The sequence below is a fragment of the Phoca vitulina genome, unplaced genomic scaffold (assembly GCF_004348235.1).
Source record: "Phoca vitulina isolate PV1807 unplaced genomic scaffold, GSC_HSeal_1.0 scaffold54, whole genome shotgun sequence".
NCBI classification, from domain to species: domain Eukaryota; kingdom Metazoa; phylum Chordata; class Mammalia; order Carnivora; family Phocidae; genus Phoca; species Phoca vitulina.
In genome coordinates, this window is record NW_022589757.1 from 9,327,661 (window position 1) to 9,349,271 (window position 21,611).

At 43.0% G+C, this 21,611-nt stretch overlaps 1 protein-coding gene across 2 annotated transcripts in view; it reads right to left on the reverse strand.

The window, feature by feature from the left end:
* SELP (selectin P) overlaps positions 1 to 21,611 on the reverse strand; it is a 38,981-nt gene that overhangs the window by 2,488 nt on the left and 14,882 nt on the right. The window contains exons 4-14 of one of the 2 annotated variants that reach the window (XM_032389400.1): positions 19,417 to 19,524; positions 18,776 to 18,961; positions 18,057 to 18,242; positions 17,280 to 17,465; positions 15,700 to 15,885; positions 13,147 to 13,332; positions 10,934 to 11,119; positions 5,402 to 5,587; positions 3,915 to 4,124; positions 2,703 to 2,888; positions 1,611 to 1,730 (exon numbers count right to left, since the gene is read on the reverse strand). In XM_032389400.1, coding sequence (XP_032245291.1) covers positions 1,611 to 1,730; positions 2,703 to 2,888; positions 3,915 to 4,124; positions 5,402 to 5,587; positions 10,934 to 11,119; positions 13,147 to 13,332; positions 15,700 to 15,885; positions 17,280 to 17,465; positions 18,057 to 18,242; positions 18,776 to 18,961; positions 19,417 to 19,524 — 1,926 coding nt within the window. Of the gene's footprint in view, positions 1 to 1,610; positions 1,731 to 2,702; positions 2,889 to 3,914; positions 4,128 to 5,401; positions 5,588 to 10,933; positions 11,120 to 13,146; positions 13,333 to 15,699; positions 15,886 to 17,279; positions 17,466 to 18,056; positions 18,243 to 18,775; positions 18,962 to 19,416; positions 19,525 to 21,611 lie in introns of both variants that reach the window. The other variant, XM_032389401.1, reaches the window with a different exon arrangement.

The window sequence follows — 21,611 nt, forward strand, 5'->3', positions numbered from 1 at the left end:
GGTGACCAGGGCCTCCTATCTTAATCCAAACAATGGACACTGCGAGTGGAAACTTTAAATATGGCAGCAGGCCTGTCAATCATCCCATGGATAGATAAAAGGAGAAAATCATCTCATGGCTCAATAAATTTAGAAAATATTAGATCAAATGAAGATGAACAAGTATATTTATTACAGGGCATTACTGAGCCTTCAAAGTGTAATGAATGTGCATTTTGAATTTGCAGGACATGTATGCAACATATTCCTATTATTTGACCACAGAATCTTAGAAAGGTTAAAATCACCTTGGGACAGGTCAAGGAAAAATTCCCCATTCTCACAAATGAGTATTTATTATTAAAGATATTGGAGGATGGGTGGTTGCTCATCCCTCTTCATGGTCTGGAGAGTTCTCTAGCCATGTCTCAAAACTGAAGAAAGAACTTGGGGGAAATGCAGGAATAGTGTGATTCCTACATGGTTATGGAGGGTAGGGTCTAGGTGGTTAGGAGCTCTTGCCTCTGCCTTCTGGATTTGGTTAAATAAACACAAATGTTACATGGAAAGACTGGTTGTAGCTCTTTAGTTTTTAAGAAGAGTGTTATGCTTTGTCCTTCGTCCTACTAACCCATTCATAAGAGAGTATATGAAGGAACTTTAGAAAGCCAGCCTCAATGTAATGGTGGCTCTGTGAATGGAGAGAGCTTAAAACTATGGAACAAGTAGTTCTGCCCTTGAGCAGTTAAGAATGGGTGCTGAAAGTCCTCAGATCCATGAGAACTCCATCAGGTATAACAGCCATTCTCAGCTACCTGTATTGGAGCATTTGAGCCTTCCTGACCCCTCAGATGCCCCCAGTTACTTTCCATGAGAAATGATGAAGAGACATATTAGCTACAAAAAGAGGTTTCTGAGCTCATGGCTGAACATCTGGAGCAGAAAGAAAAACACTGTTTTAACCCTTAAGAGTTGGTTCCCTTCTTATACTCTTAGGCCAGAGCTCCTTTTTTGATGAACAATCTAGTAAACACAGCTCCCTTATGGAGGGTCTTCCTCCATTAGGTCAGGTTTCTGCTTCAGTCCTGGATTAGTTCCACACATTTTGAGAGAACATACAGATGTCCTGGTGTATCACACCAGGTCATGACTAAGCAGCTGCTCTTCACACCTCTAGCTTCATTTCTTGCGTCCTCCAGAAGCACTTGATTTTTGATTCAGAAGCACTAACTACCTAACACCATTGATCAATAAATGATCATCACATAAGAGAATGATGAAGGAGGAGAGCATGACACTTTCCAGTTAATCCTAGTGATAACTAAGTTTACCTAGACCAGAGGTCCCCAAATGCCAATGCACCAACTGGCCTCATCAGAATTTGGAGGGGAGGGTTTTGAGAAATTCAGATTTCCACGCCAATCTCAGATTTCCAGGCCAATCCCCCTGTACGAGGATCTGTACTTTTATAAAGATGATTCTGATGGGCAGTCAGCTCTCAAGGTGACTTCTCTTGTGTTTGTTTTCTTTAAAGACAAATGTTTTCAAACATGAACTACTGACATTGTAGTTTCACGGCACTCCCCCAAATGACAAGAAAGAAGAAAAGGAGAAGACTCTTTCCTATTTACCTTTTTGTCTGAAGCGCTTTCTTAGCAGAGCCAGCAATGTCCCACACGTCACCAAACCTATTGTAGAAGCCACTGCTCCCCCAAAGTAAGTCAGGGCTTGCTGGATTGTCAACGGCCCTGCTGCAAAACAAACACACATGCAGGGCGTAAGAAGTGTGTTGCGCAAAAGGCCATCATTCTTCCAGAAGCGTCCCAAGGATTGTGAGATGTGAGATCTCACAGGATCATCAAAGGTCCTGGCAGGGGTGACAACTGGGCAGGAGAGATCTGGAAGCCATAAAACTACAGCAACAGCATGGGAAGCAGGGCCTGATTTTATTCCTAACGCTTAAATATCAAACACAGTGCCCAAAGGCGTCAGGGGAAGGACATAATAAAGTAAATAAAATGATTGAAGAAGTGGAAGTTTAAGCAAATAATGATTAATTTTTGGGGGGACCAATCAAAGATTCAGTTATACAACAAAATGTAGTCATGACAAGCTATAGAGAAAACAATGAAAAGTAAAAGGAAGGTGGATGAAATAAACTTTACAAAGAGATGAAGCTTAATTTAAAAAGATCTATGTGTTTTTAGAGGTATGTGGTAAACAGAATTCTTCTGAGATAATAAATTAGGAATCTGCATGAAATAACCTCCGGTTAAAAATGTTCTCATTTGACACATCTGAGCTCTCATAAAGGAGCTGATTGCCTACACAGAGTCACTGAATTTAATTCCCACTGCTCGGTGGAAGGCAAGGATTTATCATGAAACATTTATTAACACAGGGAAACCCAGTGATGGAAAGCGAGACCACTGTCAGAAATATACAAAAAAGAAACACTGATTTTGTTACATTCCTTTTTTTTTTTAAAGATTTTATTTATTTATTTGACAGAGAGAGACACAGCGAGAGAGGGAACACAAGCAGGGGGAGTGGGAGAAGGAGAAGCAGGCTTCCCACCGAGCAGGGAGCCCGATGTGGGGTTCGATCCCAGGACCCTGGAATCATGACCTGAGCCAAAGGCAGACGCTTAATGACTGAGCCACCCAGGCACCCCAATTACATTCCTTATAAAAGCGACTTCCTAACCCATATTGAAAATATACCTTGGCAGGCTGGCATGGGAGTTGACCACTGGCCGTTCTCTTGGCATGCTGTTCTCGCTGAACCATTAAGTAACTGGCCCTCTGGACAATGGAAGCTACAGGTTGATCCATAGCTGAAATTTCCCCAGGGGTTGGAGCAGTTCATCATGCCTGGCTCAATAACATGCAGCTCAGAGCATTTGACCGCTGCAGAAAAAAAGAATGCAAGAAAACTAGACGTGTAGAATGAAGGTAACAGAGATTATGGTTTCATTTGTAACCTGGCTAGCATTGCCAGGAGATGAGGTAGAATGTAAAACATCAGAAAGGAGATGAGCCACTTCTGACATTCACACCAACTCCTCCAACATTGCACATACTACGATGTCCACTCAAAGAACGTTAGCCAAAGAACTAGGAGGGGCACAGAGCAACATTCAATAGATACCTACTAATGGCTTGATCAATCTTACCTATAAAAATACTGTTTTCAAAATTTCACTTCTCAAAATATTACTGTTCTAAGTGTTATTATGACTATCACTGGTAAATAGCTGGCATGTCAGCACGTGTTTATTAAAATACTTAATAATTGTTCAGCATAACTGCTTCTGGAAGTTTGAAGGAAGTAGAGACTGCCACCCTCTTTAAACTTTCCTTCGGGGAACTTTAGGTTATTGTCCCTAATTTGCAGATAGGAAACTAAAGCTCGGGAAACTAACTCAAATAAATATTATTGAGCAATAGTGACATTTGCAAAGCACTGCTCTGGTCTTCATTGGGAATACAAAGACGGAAGAGACATAGTACTTCATGTATGGGGTGATAGCCCTTCCAGAGGTATCATGCATGGCATATCTTTTTAGTTAGGTTTCCATTATGAAAATATGGGATGTTTACACTATCACATAATTAATGGAATTGCAACTTGTATTTCACAATTCTTATAGTTGGTTTCATGTTTGGCATGCTTGTTTTTTCACACATTTGGACATTTGCAAATGTTTCCTCCTTTATGTCTTTGAGACCAGGGCGTTCTCTTGTGACATAGCAGGGGGAGAAGTGACATGCCTGTGGCACATTACTTCTAACTGGGATTGGTGTAGATTTCATGGGGAGCTGACATGTGAAGAAGTCGTTGGGGTTGGATGGGATTTCAACAGGCAGGTACAACCATGAGCGTGGGGGCCAGGTGGAAGATAGCATCAGAACTGCCTGTTCCTTTCACGTTACCTCTGCATGCCGGAGTTCCTGCTGTCCATTGTCCTGAAGGTCTGCATCTGAGAGCACTGTCTCCCATGAGTGTGAATCCAGCTTTGCATCCAAAGTAACAAGTGGTATTCAAACCAAAGGTTCCCAGAGGATGCTTACAGGACACTGTTCCTTGCCCTGGAGTGATGAGGGCTGGGCATCGAACTTCTGAAGTACGAGATGATACTATGCCTGCTGTGAAAACGTGTTTCCATTTAGAGAGCTCCCAATAAAAGGAGCATAATGGAGTTAAGACTGACATGGAATAACTGCCTTCCACTCTTCTTGTAATAAGGGAGGCTCTAGCAATAGCCTCTCAAGGAAGTTAAGGAAAATTATTAATCTCAGGTATGGAAAACCAGATGAGAAAAAAAAGTACTTAAAAATATCGTTGGAGAGGGGTGCCTGGGTGGCTCAGTCAGTTAAGCATCTGACTCTTGATTTCAGCTCAGGTCATGAGATCGAGCCCCACGATGAGCTCCATGCTGGGCGTGGAGCCTGCTTAAGATTCTCTCTCTCCCTCTCCCTCTGCCCCTTCTACCACCCTGCTCATGCACTTTTTTTTCGTCTCTCTCTCCCTTAAAAAAAATATATCCTTGGAGAGATAATTCTCTAGACCAGAGGAAGAATGGGGGGTGGGGCATGATGTCAATGTTACCAATATTTAAAAACAAAACAAAACAAAACAGAAATTTAAGAGTCGGTGCAGAAATGTAAGAAATTCAGTAGAAAGCAAAATATGCATAGGTCAACTGCTTGCCCTTGCTGGTTTGTTGGGGGGTGGCCTTGCCCACTGGCTGAAGGTCAGCCTGAAACGCGAGGTGTGCATGAGGCCACTGGCTTTGTCACTAACTTTCCGTGTAGCAGAAAGATGCTCATTGACCTTTCTAAAACCTCAGTTCCTTGATTTGAGAAACTGGATCAGTGACTCCACCCTTTGTACTCCTCCTGGCAATGAAGCAATGGAGACCATTTAATCAACCCAGTAAAGGTCTCTGAGAAAAAGAGGCCAAAATTATGAAAGAAAGTTTCTGTTTAAGAATCACCATATCTTGGGGCACCTGGGGGGCTCAGTAAAGCGTCTGCCTTCGGCTCAGGTCATGATCCAGGGGTCCTGGGACTGAGCTCTGAGTCGGGCTCTCTGCTCAGGGGGAAGCCTGCTTCTCCCTCTTCCTCTGCCCCTCTCCCCACTCGTGCTCTCTCTCTCTCATAAATAAAATCTTAAAAGAATCAATATATTTTTTATTCACAAAAATAAGAAGTCCTGTCACTCCTTATAAATTTTTAAATCCATAGGCTGTGTTTCCTAGATTCCAATAGAGAACCCATTTTAAAATAAGAGAGAGAGCTTTCACAGTAATAATATTATAATGCATACCTGTCACATAGTAAGAGCTTATATAAGTGTTTGTTATTTTTGAAGACATTTCCGGGAGAAGAGCTGTCTCAGTGAGTGTGTACTATCATACCTTCGCAGGTTGGTGGAGGTGCTGTCCATTTTCCAGAAGCTGTGCATTCAACATTATTGGGTCCCTCCAGCTTAAAGCCCTTGTTACAGGAGAAATGACAGGTGGAGCCAACCCTGAATTCCTTATGGGTGTCAGAACAAGCCAGGCTTCCCCACTCTGGAGCAAATAATTCTGGGCACTGGATGGCTGGAGAGTCAAAGAAATTATATCACAATCTTCAAGTTTATTCAGAAGCCAGGTTTGCACTGAATTCATTCATTCATGTATCCAACAATTATTTATTGAGCACCTACTATGTCAGGTATTTTGCTAGGCAGCAGGTATTCCACAATAAATAAGATCATTTCCTACAGTGGCAGGGGAAAGGATGGCGGGCTCACAGATGAAAGTATAGGTAGAAGTTACAAAAATGAAGAAGTCAAGGATTTAAGCAGTCATACTTGAGAACCCACAATTTCATCCTCTTCTCTATGTACCTGTGCTTCAGAGACCACGCCTCCCATGGCTCTCGCTATCCTGTCTGGATGGGTGTGGTCCAGGATTCCACTTCTGCCCTTCCTCCTGCCTACAACTACTTCCTTTTAGATAGCCTGCCATCTCCTCAAACTCAACACATCTAAAAACGCAATGACCATCTTCTGTTCTAAACTATTTCCTCCATTTGGATCCCCGGGCTGCTTTTTAATACCACAGTTCCCCAGCACAGGAAAGCTGAAAACCTCCTGGTCAAGCTAGATTAGTCCCTGGAGATTCCCTGAACTGACTTCATGTGTACTTGCCTCTGGTTCTTGGCCCATGCTGCCCTGAATTTCTTTCTGTTTCCACTGAAAAAAATCCTACCCATCCCATTGGATCTAACTGAACACAGCCTTTGTAGAGCCTCTGCTGATCACTGCAGCCCGAAGGCTTCTCCTCTGAACACATCAGTTTTTTGTTTGAACTCATACGCTGTCTTACCACCTGCCATATTTTCCCTTACCTACTGGATGGAATGCTTCTAAAATCCAATAGCCAGGGGTGCCTGGCTGGCTCAGTTGGAAGACCATGTGGCTTTTGATCTTGGGGTTATGAGTTTGAGACCCGCATTGGGCATAGAGATTACTTACATTAAAAAAAAAAACTCTAAAAAATCCCAAGAGCCATAAAGCTTTGTGTCTTTCACAGTTCACACTGCCGGGTCTCAAGAAGTGGTACTCAGCAATCATTTGATAAGTGGGTGAATAAATGAATTTTTAATTTAATCAACCATTTACCTCAAAAATTTTTAGAAATTATCCAGTTATTTATTTCTGTTAGGATCCTGTCTTTGTCTCCATTAAATTCTCTGATATAAGACTATTATTTATCATCAAATATTTGACAAACTGAGTAACTATTCTTTCTTTAAGTCCAAGCTATTGAACGCCTTGGTCAAGTCAGGCTCATTTTGCTTAGCACTTTTGCCTTTAAAACAAAACAAAACAGGACCTCTTGGTCTTATGTGGTACCTCATGGAAAAGTGGTATTTCTGGCCCTTACATATTGGCCCAAGTGTTTTTCAATGACAGGCTATTTGCGAAGAGATTGTGGCTCCTTATTGCATGAATCCATTCAAATAACCAAAGTAACATACTGAATTTCAGTTTAGAATGCTTAAATTTTTGAGTAATTAATAAATCTATCTCTGGCAGATAAATTTCACTTACCAAACATTTATTAAATATGTCTATCAGTGTAAATCATAGACATTAAATCATCTGTGAACACTTTCACTAAAACAATTTTTTTAGAATCTCTCAGGATTTTATATTTAAGCCCAAGAAAATGTATGTCAGCTGCAGGACAGTGGGGACCTTGTCAGCTCTTCCCAACACTACATCCCAGGGAATAGGGCCTGGCACCTAGTAGAGGTTCTAAAATGTTTGTCAAATGAACGAACAAGTTAGTGAGCACAATTTAATTTGGATGCATTCTAATGAGTGTGTTTATGTCTGAAAAGAAATAAGAGAAATTACTGTTTGAAAAAACTGACTCATGTGACCTTTAGTATAAAAAGAATTACTACAGCATTAAATCCTCTTGGGGGCTATTGCTTTGATCTCAATTTTGTCAGTCTTGTTCTGCCAAGATTATAGATACAGGTTTTTGTTTTGTTTTGTTTTGTTTTGTTTTGTATATGAAATTCTCTGAACCCTCTTAGGTAAGAATTAACCTTATCCAAACAAAGGTCTCTGTATAACTTTAAGGATTTGACTTTGAACCAAGTAAGGAAGTATGTTTTCCTGCCTGAGAGGCAGCCTTGATGAGGTACACAGAAGCCTAACCCCAATCTGGCATATGGTGGGTGCTCAGCAGACATGGCTGAATTACATTTGTGAGCTTGCTGAGGAAGCTGCTGGAATGGAGGGGACTAGGGCAGACATAGAGGAAGAGATTTTTACCAGGGAGTGACCTCTTGGGTAACTTGAAAAATACTCATATTCTTAAGCCTACTGTAAAACTTCACCAAAACCTGAGTAATTAATTACAAGAATAGTAAACTAATAAGAATTGCTTTTATCACATGCTTAGTACTATGTTTGTGGGCTTCCAAGGCAGTGCTGTCTATCATAATGACCTTCATTGATGTTTTTCTGTAATCCATGAAGTAAGTGTGTATGATTGCATGTAAATTCATGAATCGTTGGGTTCCCTGGCAGTCTGTCATCAACTGACAGCAGATTGGTTTATATTATTTTAAATAGATTTAGTAAATTCTTCCCTATATCTTTGTATTATCTCTTTTTACTTAAGTTAGATATAATTTTTGTCAAGAAACTTTTGGAAAGAAGATACAGTATAAATAATAAATTTCTAAACTCAAACTTTAGAAATAAAGACTAGGTCCCCCCATGGAGTCAGAGAAATGTTGGAGGAGTGGAGGAAAAAAACAGAGATGTGAGCCAGGCCAGAGTTTAGAGGGTAAGAGTGGTAAGGAGTTGGGTCCAGTGGCCAAATGTGGTCTCCAGAAGGTCAATAACAAAGTGATTAGGAGAGCAGTAATATCAGTCAAGATAGTGGCCCAACAGTTGGGGGCATAAAGGTCATAGCAAACAGAGATAAGTAATTCAGGAAAGGGCTTCAGGTCCTGGAGGAGAAAGGCAGTGAGGAGACTGGGATATCAGGGAGCGCCCAAGTCCCAAAGGGCCCAGGGACTGGTGTGTTCTAACTAAAAAGGAAATATCTGTGGAACCACACAAAAATGAGATCTCTCATTGCACTCTGAAGTGGGAGACTGAGTGCTCCATCTGCCATGCTGTCTGGCTAACTCAGTGGCCCTCAAGCCCCTCTGATATATAGCCTAGACTCCACAAAACTCTATGCAAAAATCAGGGTTCTGGGGTCAATGCTGAAGGTTAAAACTTTATGGACTCAAGCATGTAGAAAAGAAAAGGAACGATTTGCCTAAATCCAGAGAATAAATTTGGAGGGTGAAGGGGAAAGCATGACACAAAAACCAGAGCTCAAGATCAGGCTCAGACAAGGCTGCTGGTACTGAGGCCTGCAGTTGGCTAAAGCTGCCATCCACCGACGGGACTGGTTCTAGGCCCTGGGCGGGGCTGGCCTGCACCGTGGGAGGCAAATGCCTCCTCTTGTGGAGAAGAGGGGCCTGGCAGGGGGTGAGGGGAAACAGGGGTTTTGGAGATCACAGGTGTAACAACCATATTGGTTGCATACGTGATTTAAAATTTTAGTGAGATAATTCTTAGGCATTTTTTATTCTTTAGCCTTAATTCAGAATGTGGGAAACAGAGCTTATGGTAAATGTCGCTGGAATAAATGAACGAGTGAATGAGAAATAAGTGGGGAAGCATGAGCCCTTGGTGTTATTCCCCATAGTGTTCTAAATTTCTCAGGTGCCTGTAGTATAGCTTTCGGACAGCAGATGGCAGCATTCTACGTCTTCAACCTCAGAATTCTTGACCAGAAGAGAGAGCTCAGACATGAGCACGTCCACTCCTCTCCTTTTGAAATCTAGAAAACTGAAGCCCACACGGTGTGATGTGACTTAGATGGCCCAGGACTTTGGGGAAGAGCAATACAGGTCTTTCAGTATTAATCTAGCACTCACTCCCCAAGAAGGAATAAACAATATTTCAGCTTTTTTTTCATACAACACTAATAGATTTCTAGCAACACATTATCTCGTCTGACCATCAGGCATTGCCATTTCTGAAATTCATTTCAGCCCTTAGAACGGCAGCCTGGCCCCTGGCCAGTGGAAGAGAGCACAATTACAGACTGGGGATTTAGGGACACCGCCGCTGGGTGGCAATGCAGTGTCATGGTGACAACACTAGCCTAGAATCAGGTGAGACCCAAGACCCGGGTTGGAGTCCAGCTCCACACCTCCCAGCTATTTGGCCTTTGCCTGCTATGGATCCTCTCAAAGCCTCCATTTCCTCATCTTTAAAAGGGGATCATAACATAACATAATAAAATAAAATTAAAAAATAAATTTTATTGAAATAAATATAAAAAAATAAAATAAAAAATAAAATGGGGGAAATAAAAAAAATAAAAGGGGATCATAACCATGTTCACGGTTGTTGTGTGGATAGAATGAGATTCTGTCTATGAAATAGCTGGTACTTATCACACAAGCCATAAACATTCGTTGTTAGTGCTGGTCTTCTTATTACTGAGTACACTGAACAATAAATTGGACCAATGGTGCCTTTTGAAAGTAAATGTGAGCTATGAATTAATTACTTCAGTAAACTATTTTAGAGCACACTAAACAGGAGGGACTGTGTTATGTTAGCCAGATGTTTGGGGGAGACAAAGATAGATAGGATCCGGCTCCTGCCTTTGCGGGTCCTGCAATTCATGGTCAACAGGGTTTGTGCTTGAGTAAATTTAACCAGTAAATGGTACGCTGCAGCTGAGCAAGTATTTGTCACACAGTCACTTCCATCTAGTTTCTGCAGGGGATACAAAGATGAAGAAGGCATGGTTCCTGCCCTGGAAGACCTCCTAGTCCACATGGGAGGCAGAGCCAGGAGAGATATGCCCGAGTAGCTTACGAGGTCCTCGAGGGGTGGAGGTGACATCACATCCATCCCTGCATTAGCTCAGAGCCTGGGGTTTAGCAGTGCTCAGTGAAGGTAAATGTAGGAAGGAATAAAGAGCCAGTGGAAAAACACTTCAAGGAAGTTAAAGTCCCAGTGACATAGCTGAGCTTCATCACTTACTAAGGGTGTGAATTGCAACAGGTTACTTAACCTCCCTGAGCCTCTGCTTTCTCATCTGGGAAATGGACATGACACTGCCTTTCCCCATTATTTCAGAATGGTGGCAAACATCAAATGTCACAGTGATATTAAAGCACTTTATGAAATTGTGAAATGTTTAAAGTTATAGGAATATGCAGAAAGCAAGACAGAAATTACCATGCCTTGTGGAGAGTGTGTTTCCTTTAGCTTAGGAACAGTTTTACATGAATCCCTGGTGATTCTTCCTTCTATCATATTATCTGAGAAGCCGTAAGAAAGGACAGACCTACAATCCTACCTTCACATATTGGTGGGGAACCTGTCCAATGTCCAGATGGAGTACAATCCAATATTTGTGGTCCAGATAAAGAGAATCCTTCATCACAGGTGAATCGGCATGTGGACTTATAACTGGAATTCCCAAGAGGCTGGACACAGTTCATTGTTCCATTCCAAGGGCTTAGCAGAGGTGTGCAGGGAATGGCTACAATGGGCATGGTAGAGAGAGGAGAGATGGGGTCATTTTAGAACACAGCAACCTGAAATCAGTGTGTGTGTGCATGCATGTGTGCACACGCATGCTTAATCCATAAGGGCAGCATTTGGTTAGAAGTGGTCCTTTGAATTTCATGCTGCTTTCTCACCAGTTAGAGGTCACGGATGTATAAAATAGCAGCAACTAACAGTTGATTGGCATCCTGAAACCTTCACCCACAAAGTGCTTTAAAGGTCATTTTAAAAGGGAGCTGGTGCTTTGGAAAGATAGCATTTCAGGTGTCCCTGGACAGGCATGGAAGTGGCTGCTTCCTTGACACCTTCAGAAACAGACCTAATGACCTTGCCAGAAAACAGTGACAAATGTGTTCCTTACCAGCAATGTGTCTCTAGACCTTTCTGAACTTCAGTTGCTTCATGTATGAAATGGGAAAAATAACACTCCTTGCTTAGCAGGGATCCTCAGTTATATAAAATAATAAGTTAAATAATATGTAAAAATTAAATTTAAAAATATTTTAAAAATCATGGACATGTGGTAGGCACGTAACGTAACTGGCCATCTGCAAATGCTCTTCCCATCAATGTCATCCTATGGTGACCAGCCGCAACGACTCTACTTCTTCACTTATAGAAAAGGTAAATTAGATCTCATGGTTCTTTACCACAGTTTATACATATAGAGTTTGAGATGCTAGGGGACTTACTTGGGTTGGAGATCATGCTCTGTGACGTGGGACAAGTCACTTAACTTCTCTGAGCCTCAATATCTTCACTTTTAAAATGTGGAGAATGGCATTGCATAGCTCCCAAAATTTTTACAAGAGTCAAAAGCAAAAACACTCTGTATGTAAGTGTTAATAGCTGTTGAGATGTCCCTCTGCCATTTAATGAAACTATAATGCCCAGATTCAACATGTTGACATTAAAAAGTGAAGACTATGAGAATGCATGGTTTAGGGGTTTCTTCTTCACTGTTTGGTTTGACTGACTAGTGTATGGCTTCAGACCAGAGTCAGTGACAGTAGGGCTGAACCCAGGGCCATTCTTTAGCCACTGACCTCAACTGCTTGAGGTTCCAAGAGTATTTTTTATACCTTTCTATTCCCTTTACCCCCTCCCCTCTCCATCTATGTTCCCCTCAACCTGATCAACTTCTCCAAAGACCTAGTCATTTTCTCCCACTGGAAACATCTTTCTGTAGTGTGTATGTGTGTGTGGTGGGAAAGAGGAGAGGAGACAAGTCAAGAAGCCTGTAACCTGTAAGGACAAATTGGGAGGGTCTTGGTGCCATGGAATCCGTTTCCAGCTCTTTTGTGGTCTTGCCTTCTGATAGCTGGGGTTATGATAGCCGCATATCAGAAGGCAACAAGGCAAAGAGGACATTGAAGAGGGAAACTGTCTGATAACACCCTCTCAGAAGTCTTACAAAAGCGAGCGGGTTGCAAGCCTCTCAGCACCTTCCTGCCCAGCCCACATTTGGGTATTTCACTTGATGCTCACCCAGCAACAAGAGGAGAAAGTTCAGTCAGAGTAAACAAAGAGCTAAAAGCAGAAGGGAGCTGGAAGGTCACAGGAAGTCATGGTGAGTATCGACCTCCTTGTAGTGAGACACCCACAGGCAGGACAGTATGGGGCAGTGAACTATAACTCTGATTACTGTGATAGAATTCTGTGGAAGAATTCTAGTCACTGTGATAAGCCTCCTCAAGGATTCTGAGTTTTTCCCCAAAACTGCAGGAACTTTGTAATATCTCCAGGCTCCTGTGTAGCCAGGATTAAAGCTGAGAAGGCAAGGTTGCAAGCCTCACTCTGGTCTTTCCAGACCCTGCCTGGAAGGTATATTCAACCCCAGCACCTGCATTTGGAATCAATGGGTTACAGGATGAAAGTGTTTATTAATTTCCAGTCCATTTCAAGCTTCTGGCCCCTAGACAGTCACCACCACTAGCATATAGCCTTTTAAAATACAGCCTACAATGGATTTCAAAGATGACTGGAAAGAATTCACTTTACCTTGGCATTCTGGAGGAGGAGCGCTCCAGTTGCCGGCACCCAAGCACTGCAGCACGCTTGCTCCCACCAGGTGTAAGCCTTCATTGCAGGTGAAGCTGCAGGTTGATTGGTACCTAAAGGCACCAAATGGGTGGGAGCAGTTCACCTGGGCCTTGTTTGGAGCTGGAAGATCATGGCACTGCAGAGCTAAGAGGTGAGGAAGTAAAGAAGTAAGGGAGTGAGGACAGAGTAACACAGAGTACTCATTAATTTTGACCCCTTAACCCTTTCTAGTGCCAAGAACAGGCATTTCTGAATGGGGCATGTTTAAACTGGGGGATGAGAAAAGCATCCATCACAATAGCACATGAAGAATTTTATAAGGAAAATTCTAAGCCATTGTTAAACATTTTGACAATATGCATGAATAATTTTTCAAGATCATATTGTTAGACCCAAGAATGTATGCTAAGAATGTAATCACGATGCATATCAAAAAATCAATTCAGAGATTTTTTTTTATGAAGACATTATTTGTAAGAGCAAAATACTGAAAATAAACACAAATGCCACTAATCAGAGGCTGAAAATAAATTATGGTGGATTGATAAAGGAACACTAAAGGTCACTAAAAATGATATATTTCACCTTGAAAAGATATGGGAGGTGTCTCAATGTACAATGTTCAGTGAAAAAGCAGACTAAAAATTATATATATGCTATGATCTCAATCATATAAAATAGATGGTCATAGAGAGAGGACAGGTGCATTCTAATATGTTAAGTCTTTTCTCATCTTAAAAATGTGAACAGTAATTGTAATTACCTTATGGAGTTAGACTATAAAGTGTTCAATAAATAGTATCTGCTGGTAGCAGCAAGCAGCAGCAGTTCTAGTGGTGATAGATAGTGGTAATACTATTAAAAGTACACATCAGATGCAGACCCTGATCTCACCGTCACAGCAGAAAACACCTGGGAAGCCTGGCAAGGGAGTTATTGAGGCCATATCTCGGGAAGCTTAAGAGAGTATCCAATTATCTCTGGGGTGTGATAAGACATTTACGTGCCTGAAGACAAGAATGGCCCCAGTGATCTCTTAAGATTCCTCCCTCCCTTTGAAGCACAGCAAAGGGCTCTTTTGTGTCTGTCTCTCAGACAATAAATTCACAACACATCCCATTACCCTCACCGTCATGGTGCATGGTCATCTACTCCCTCACTGCCTCATTTTTGGGTTAATTTTTCCATTTTTTTTATCGTGGTAGAGTACACATAGTATAAAATTTACCATTTACCACTTGACTATTTTTAAGTGCACAGTTCACCGACATAAAGTACACTCATCTTGCTGTGCAGCCATCACCACCAACCAGCGGTAGAACATCTGTCATCGTCTCACACTGAAACTCTATACTCCTTAAACATGAACTCCGCATCCCCCTCCTCCCAGCCCTTTGCAACCTCCATTCTACTTTTTGTCTCTATGATTTTGACTACGCTAGGGACCTCATATGAGTGCACTCATCCCTTACCCTTATCCGTCTTTTACGACTGGCTTGTTTCACTTAGCATAATGTCCCTGAGGTTCATCCATGTTGTAACATGTTAGAATCTCCTTCTTTTTTAAGGTGAAATAATATTCCATTGTATATATCAACCACATTTGGCTTATCCATTCATCCACTGAGGGACACTTGGGTTGCTTCCACATTTTAACTATTGTAAATAATGCTGCTATGGACATGGGTATATAAATCTTTTTCCCTCCTTGCAACCCTGCTTTCAAATTACTGCCTCATTTTTAAATCGGGGTATACTTAGATCCAGGGGATTCTCATAACTTGCCCGGGGATCCCAGTAAATAGCAACATGAAATGTCAATGTTGCATCTCTGGGACATGACTTCTGTGTGGGGTACCCCTTGTAAAAATAATAATCCTAGTGACTTCCCTATGCCTTTGTTCTCCTGTAAGAGCAAAATATGGAAAACATGAACTATTAAAAGAAGATTACTTTGTAAAATCAGATCACAAACATAGGATTTATAAGGTAATGTTATTGTTTCACATACATTTGTGTTTTTTTTTGTTATTGTTTTACATACATTTGTAAAACTTGTAGCAGTTTTAAGCTCGCTTTTACACACATTAATTCACAACCACGAATGAGGCCCGTAGGCAAGGCAGATAATAATACTTCCATTTTACAGGAGACACTGAACTTCAGAGAGACCAAAAGCTTGTGCCAGGAAATGACAGAAATAGACTAAATGCCTTGCCCATTACTCTTCTACCATCCCACGTTGTTCCTCATGCATCATTCCTTCCTCCCAACCCCTGTCTCCTTCATGCCAACTCACTCCATCAATCAGTGCAACCTTCATCTTGAGTTCTAATATGCTGTAATGGATGTGTGCTTTGCTCACTGTTTCATCCCTAGGGCCAGCACAAAGGGCCTGGCACTAGTAGTTCTCTGTGAATGTCTGATGAATAAATGACTTACTTCTAAATGCAAGTGTGATGCCTTTAATAAACTGAGAGACACAGAAGGAATGTTCCAATGTCACAGTACCTTGACACACCGGGGCTGGTGCTGTCCACCGTCCCAAGTCAGTACACTGGACTAGGTCAGCTCCTTCCAGCCTGAAACCCTCAGCACAACGGAAGCTACAGCTGGTGTTGTCCTGAAATGCTCTCGAGGATGGGGAACAATCCATGCTTCCATGAACAGGACTCTCCAGCGGCCCACAGGCAATGGCTAAATGGAGACAATTGTCATCTGAAACTGGGTAATGGAAGGGCTCAGTTCCTTCTCAGGAGAGCCTCTCAAGAGATGCATCTTTCCTACCCATATTATCAGCATGTTCAGAACACTGAATCCTCCCTTTTCCAGAATGGAATCTGCCTAGAACATCTTCCTATGCCCTTTTTGCCTGGATCATTCACCTGCCCTTGGACTTCAGCTTAGACGTCACTGTCCTTATGAAGCCTTCCCTGCCCACCGCAGCTCAGGCGTAGGGACTCCTTTAGTGTGCTCCCCATCCCCCCAGCACCTGCAGACACTACTTGAGGCTGGGCTCAGTCATTCCTAGTTGTATCCCAGAGCCTGGCAGTGATTGGTATTAAATATTTGTGGAATTGGATCTGGAAAGAACTGATATAGAACAGGCTGGACTTTTAAGGAAAAGGCTGGAACAATACAGCTTATCATTGACACACTGTTACCTAGGCTTATAAAATGATCCTGAATGGGCCATATCTCTGAAACACAGGATGTCATTGTCATCAGACTTCACTTGCCAAGTGAGTGCGGCCCAAGGAGAATTCCTGCACAAAATTAATCCCTGAGTGACCTCAGTTCTGATGAAGTCTGGTTTCCTCATGCACTTCCTTGATAAAGCATTTTGTCTCCAGACTATTCCTGGTGTTTTTTTTTTTTTTTCCAGAGTATAAAGACCTCCCGTTATACCCTGGGCTTAGACCTCTGGTTTTTACAGAATCGAGACCTCTAAGAACCAAAGATCCTCTAGTGCTTGTTCTCTCTTCCTTTACGGATGAGAAAAGTGAGGTTCAGAAATGTTGTTACTTCCCCAAGGTCTTATATCTGGACCGTAGCAGAGCTAGGCTTGTAATCAAATCTCCTGGGCATTCGCTGATCCAATCTTCAATTTCCTGCTCCCCGATCCCCCTTTCTGCCCATAAGCTGAGGGTATGAGGCAACTACACAGAATTCAGCTTTGTGTTCTTGTGCAACCGTCAAAGTCACCTCCAAAGACTACAATGGGGAATCCCCCTCCTTGTCCTAATCGCCACCGTTCTGACTTCCTCTCAAGTAGAGGACTTGTCCCACAGCTTTTATTGCCAGTGAGGCAGGAAGGGAAAAAAAGAGATAGAAACTGAATGCCCAGTCCAATGCTAGCTACTTTACACATGCAATTTCATTGTGTACTTTTTATATCCTTCATTCTCACAAAAGGACCTGGGAATTCTTAGCTCATTTCATGGGTGAGGAAACCGTGCCTCCTGGAGGTTGGATAACCTGTTCCAGTGTCAGAGTCTGGAGGAGGCCATCCTGAGGTGAAGAGCCCCTGATCCTTCCACGGCGCCATGACCCTTCCTGGGTGGAAGGGAGCAACTAAAGGAAACTCCTACCCTCACAGGCTGGCGAGGGTGCGGTCCATTGGCCAGAGCCAGTGCAGCGGAGTGAGGCCCAGCCCCTCACTTGATAGCCAGGTTCGCATTCAAATTTGCAGCTGGAGCCATAAGCAAACGCAGCGAGGGGATGAACACAGTCCATGGATCCCTTGCCAGGGGCTTCCAGGAGCGGACACTGCACAGCTGGAGAGAACAACCAAGGAGACAGAGAGAGAAAGATACGAAGGAGAAAACCAGGCCCATGGCCAGAAGGCACTGATAAAACCACCTCAGGAAATCCAGCTGGAGCTAGGAATCTGTAAGGGTCAGAGACCCTCATGATGTTTGTCCAGACTTGGAGGACCAGTCTACAGGGTGACCTTAATCTTAAAAAAAAAAAAAAAAAAAAGGGAGTCTTCCAAGGTTTTTGTAATATCCTCTATTCCCTTTACCTCCATAAACCTGTCCTGGTAGGTCTTCTACTTACAGATATAGATGCCATTGTTTCCTTCTTGTGTGAAATTTATGAATGGGGCCCATTCTCAAACTGTTCAAGGATGTGAGTTTGGGAGAAGGGAGGGCTTTTAAATTTAGTCTGTAGTGAAATCAGCCTCTTGTTTTCCTGGCGCCTGACACTCTTTTCCTATCCCAGATGTACCCAATGTACTGGGTGTCAGGTGGAAGGAGGGTCACGTGGCGGTTCAGGCCAACTTCTCCATAGGGGCCAGTCATCTGTACTCGCAGCGAGAACTGGGCACAGTGGACATTATGCATCCCCAACCCCCGGAAACTCACCTTCACACACTGGGGCTGCGGCTGTCCACAGCCCTGAGGCCGTGCACTGCACCACCTCTGACCCAACTAATGCAAATCCCTCTTCACAGCTAAAGCGGCAGCTGGACCCGTACTGGAATGCTTCAGCAGAGTGTGGGCAGGTCACGCTTCCTCGCTCAGGAGTCCTCAGGGGTGGGCACTGGACAGCTGCAAACAACCACAGAGCAATGGTGTGCGCCCTTGGGTTATGCCCAGCACCTGGGAAACCTCAGGATGCTACAGCAGCTATCTATAACCTTCCCTAAGTGATGGGCAAGGTGATACACCTGGTTGGTTAGATGGCACTTTCAGTAGCGGTTTCAAAAGATCCAAACATCCTCATTGTTCATTTACTTTTTAAAGAAGCAAGGTAAAATGATCAAATTAACAATACTCAGCCCCAAGTCCTTATTATTATACTCTGCTTGCTTTGCAATTAATAAAGGGAGAAAGGACCTGTCTCCCTTCGTGATGCTTTTGCCTGAGAATCAAGAACTACGCTGATTACCTCACTCTATAGATAGAAAACATCATGAAAAGCAAAATTAGCGTTACTCTCATTGATGGGTAATAGTAAAAATCAGAATTCCCCATCTAATGTGGATCCTCATGCTTTCTCATGTTTTTTAATGGAAAAAGCTTGTTTTCCCCCTCTGAAACTGTAGTTGTCAGTGAGGATAGAAAGAATAGGGTTTACATACCTATACATTGTGGTGGCTCATTCGTCCAGGTTCCAGAAGCCAAGCATTCCAGCTGGCTGGGTCCATTCAATTCGTACCCTTCAGAGCAGTGGAAACTGCACTCTGAATTGAAAGAGAAGTTTCCCAGAGGGTGGCTGCAGTTCATGAATATATGCTGAGGGAGATCAAAACCCCCACACTCTCTGACTGTGGGGACAAAATATTGATTTTTCTTTTCATTGCAGGTTTAAAGACCATGTCAGTTTTGCTAGAAGTTGGAAGCTATTTGTATAACCCTCTTAACCCTGTCTTTCTGGACTGCTAACCCAACCTGGTCATCTTTACTTGCTGCCTTTGTATTAGCTACATCTTGGGAAATAATCAGTCTTTCACTGGTTTTTATTTCAAATGAGCTTTTGTTTTGCTTCGTTTATGTTTCTCTTTTACCGTTTTAGGATTTTATGAGCAAATGTTCCAAGAATGAAATGTTTTACCCAGAGCGTGTGTCTTGGGACAGTTGGAGTGGGGCAGACTGACAGACCATGGAGAGGGCCAGGGCTAGCCTTTACTCACTGGAGAGTCTTCAACATGATTTGCTTCCTGACACCACCTCCAGCACAAGACCAATGGCCACAACAATAACCACAAAATAGTGGCCTCACCATATTCACATTCTGGTCCATAGAATCCAGGGAAGCAGGAGCAGGTGTAATTCCCGATGGTCTCAATGCACTCTCCTTGCTTGCTACAGGATGTGTCCTGGCAGGAGGCTGCATGCATACAGAAGGATCAGAATCATGGGCATTCCCGGGAGGTGGGAAGAAAAGCTGGATTCTTCCCCAAGCCACAGACTCAGCCCCACTCAGATAAGATTGAGCCAGCCAAACAACAGAAAATGACCATGTCCTCTTGGGGTGCCAGCCTGGTCCCCGTGAAGGACATTGTAGGAGCCCCACTGGAGCATCGCATGGCTTCCACCTTAGGCTGAGTTGAGTGTTGCCTAAGGAGGGATTGCTATGTGTGGCACAGAGAGACAAAGAGTCACCGATGGATGTGAGACAGAGAAACTCCTCTATGTGGCACAAAATAGGTTGTGACTTTTAACCAAGAATGTTCTAGAGTTCTATTATTACAGAAGCCCCTATGACAGAGAGTACAGCATAAAGATTAGGAATCAGATGTGGGCGGTCACACATATGTGATCAGAATCGTGGCTCTCCTGCCTACTATTATGGGACCTCAGACAAGTTACTTCTCTGAGGCCAACCTGCCCAAGATCAGGGCCAAAGCCCTTCCACCTTTTGTTCATTTCAAATCTGTACGCAACACCACATGGTGGAGGAGCAGAAGAACCAAATGAGATGCTTAAGACTTCCCCGTGGTACAGGACAGTCTCATGAAGAGGTGTTTCACAGGTCCAAATATGCCAGGCTTAGTTGTGGAGAGCACAACTGGCCAGCCAGGCCCTTCTCAGTAAGTCTGAATGGAGAGGGGCTGGGGTTTCTTTCCTGCAAGAGACTTTTTGGAAATGGATCTGTGCACTATGCACCTGATGGAGGGTTAGCATTAGAATTGATAATATGAAAGCGCTGAGAACATTTTTACTGATGAGGTCATAGCTGGGGGTAAGGTCTGAGGCTAGACTATTTTCTGGTAGTGTTTCCTCTGCACTAAGCCCTGGCCACACATGGTCCACTTTGGGGTCCATTATAAGAGGAAATTCATATGTTACATAGAGGGTTATATTAGATGACCTCTACATTCCCTCTCAACTCTGAGATGCTAAAATCTAAAAGTCATGCAGATTCTGCGGGAGGACATTCTTGAGGCAGCCAGCAAGTTTGGTGAAGCTGCATGGGGCTACTGGGAAGAGTTCCAAGTAATGGGAAGATGCAGAAAGAGCAGTAGCCTAGAGACAGACTTTGGTCCACATCTTCCATCCTATCACCTTGACCCCACCAGTGTCTTCCACCAGCGATACCTGTCTGCCCTATGCTTTTGGAGCATATGCATTTTGTTCTGATTATAGCTTCCTCAGGATCTCAGAATGTTAGACATGAAAAAACAGTCAAAGTCTATAGTCTCCACTTTAGGGTTTCAAGCGGGTTAGTAACTTGTCTATACCTTTGAATCCCCAGGAAAGGACATAATGTTGATTCACTGAATGAATCTTTTTTTTTTTTTGGCTAGACTGTTCCGAGGTCTAACAAATCCTGACATTTAGAGAATTGGTCCCACTTAATTTCTTGTTGTAGTCTACATATCTATTTCTCATCCATCTCCCACAGAGAGTTGATGGTTCCCTACACCCTTTACATCTTGGGTGGCAAAATGCTACTGAGTGATAGTGGCTGCCAAGGGTGTTGCGTTGGTGGACATGAGAACTGACTGTGCTCCAGTGAAATTGCAACAATTAACGATGTCCACTATTGTTGCAGGTTAGAGGAGTGGCATCAGCGTCGTGCATGCCAGGAGTTTTCAATCCCTTTTCTTCCTTGTGACTTTTTGCAAGTTTTATTGGGGAAAATGGTCTTGCAGATATGGATGTTGAAGGTTGGGCAGGGAGGGGAAGCAGTGGCATACTGGAAACATCGACTGGCAAACAAGATAATCTTCCAGGGACTGTTCCAGGGAGGCATAACCCAGGGAGTGTAGGGATTTGACTGGGAGGGCAGCAGGATGCGCTAATATTCTGGTAATGTCCATCCTGGCCTACAAAGAACAGGTCCTGATTTTTTAAATTAATGAATTTGTTCATTTGTTTATAAATTATTTATAAAATGAGACCTGAATACATGACAATGCATTTATGGATATGTTTTCTCTCAGATAGGAGGCTTGAGTGAGGAGAGAGAGA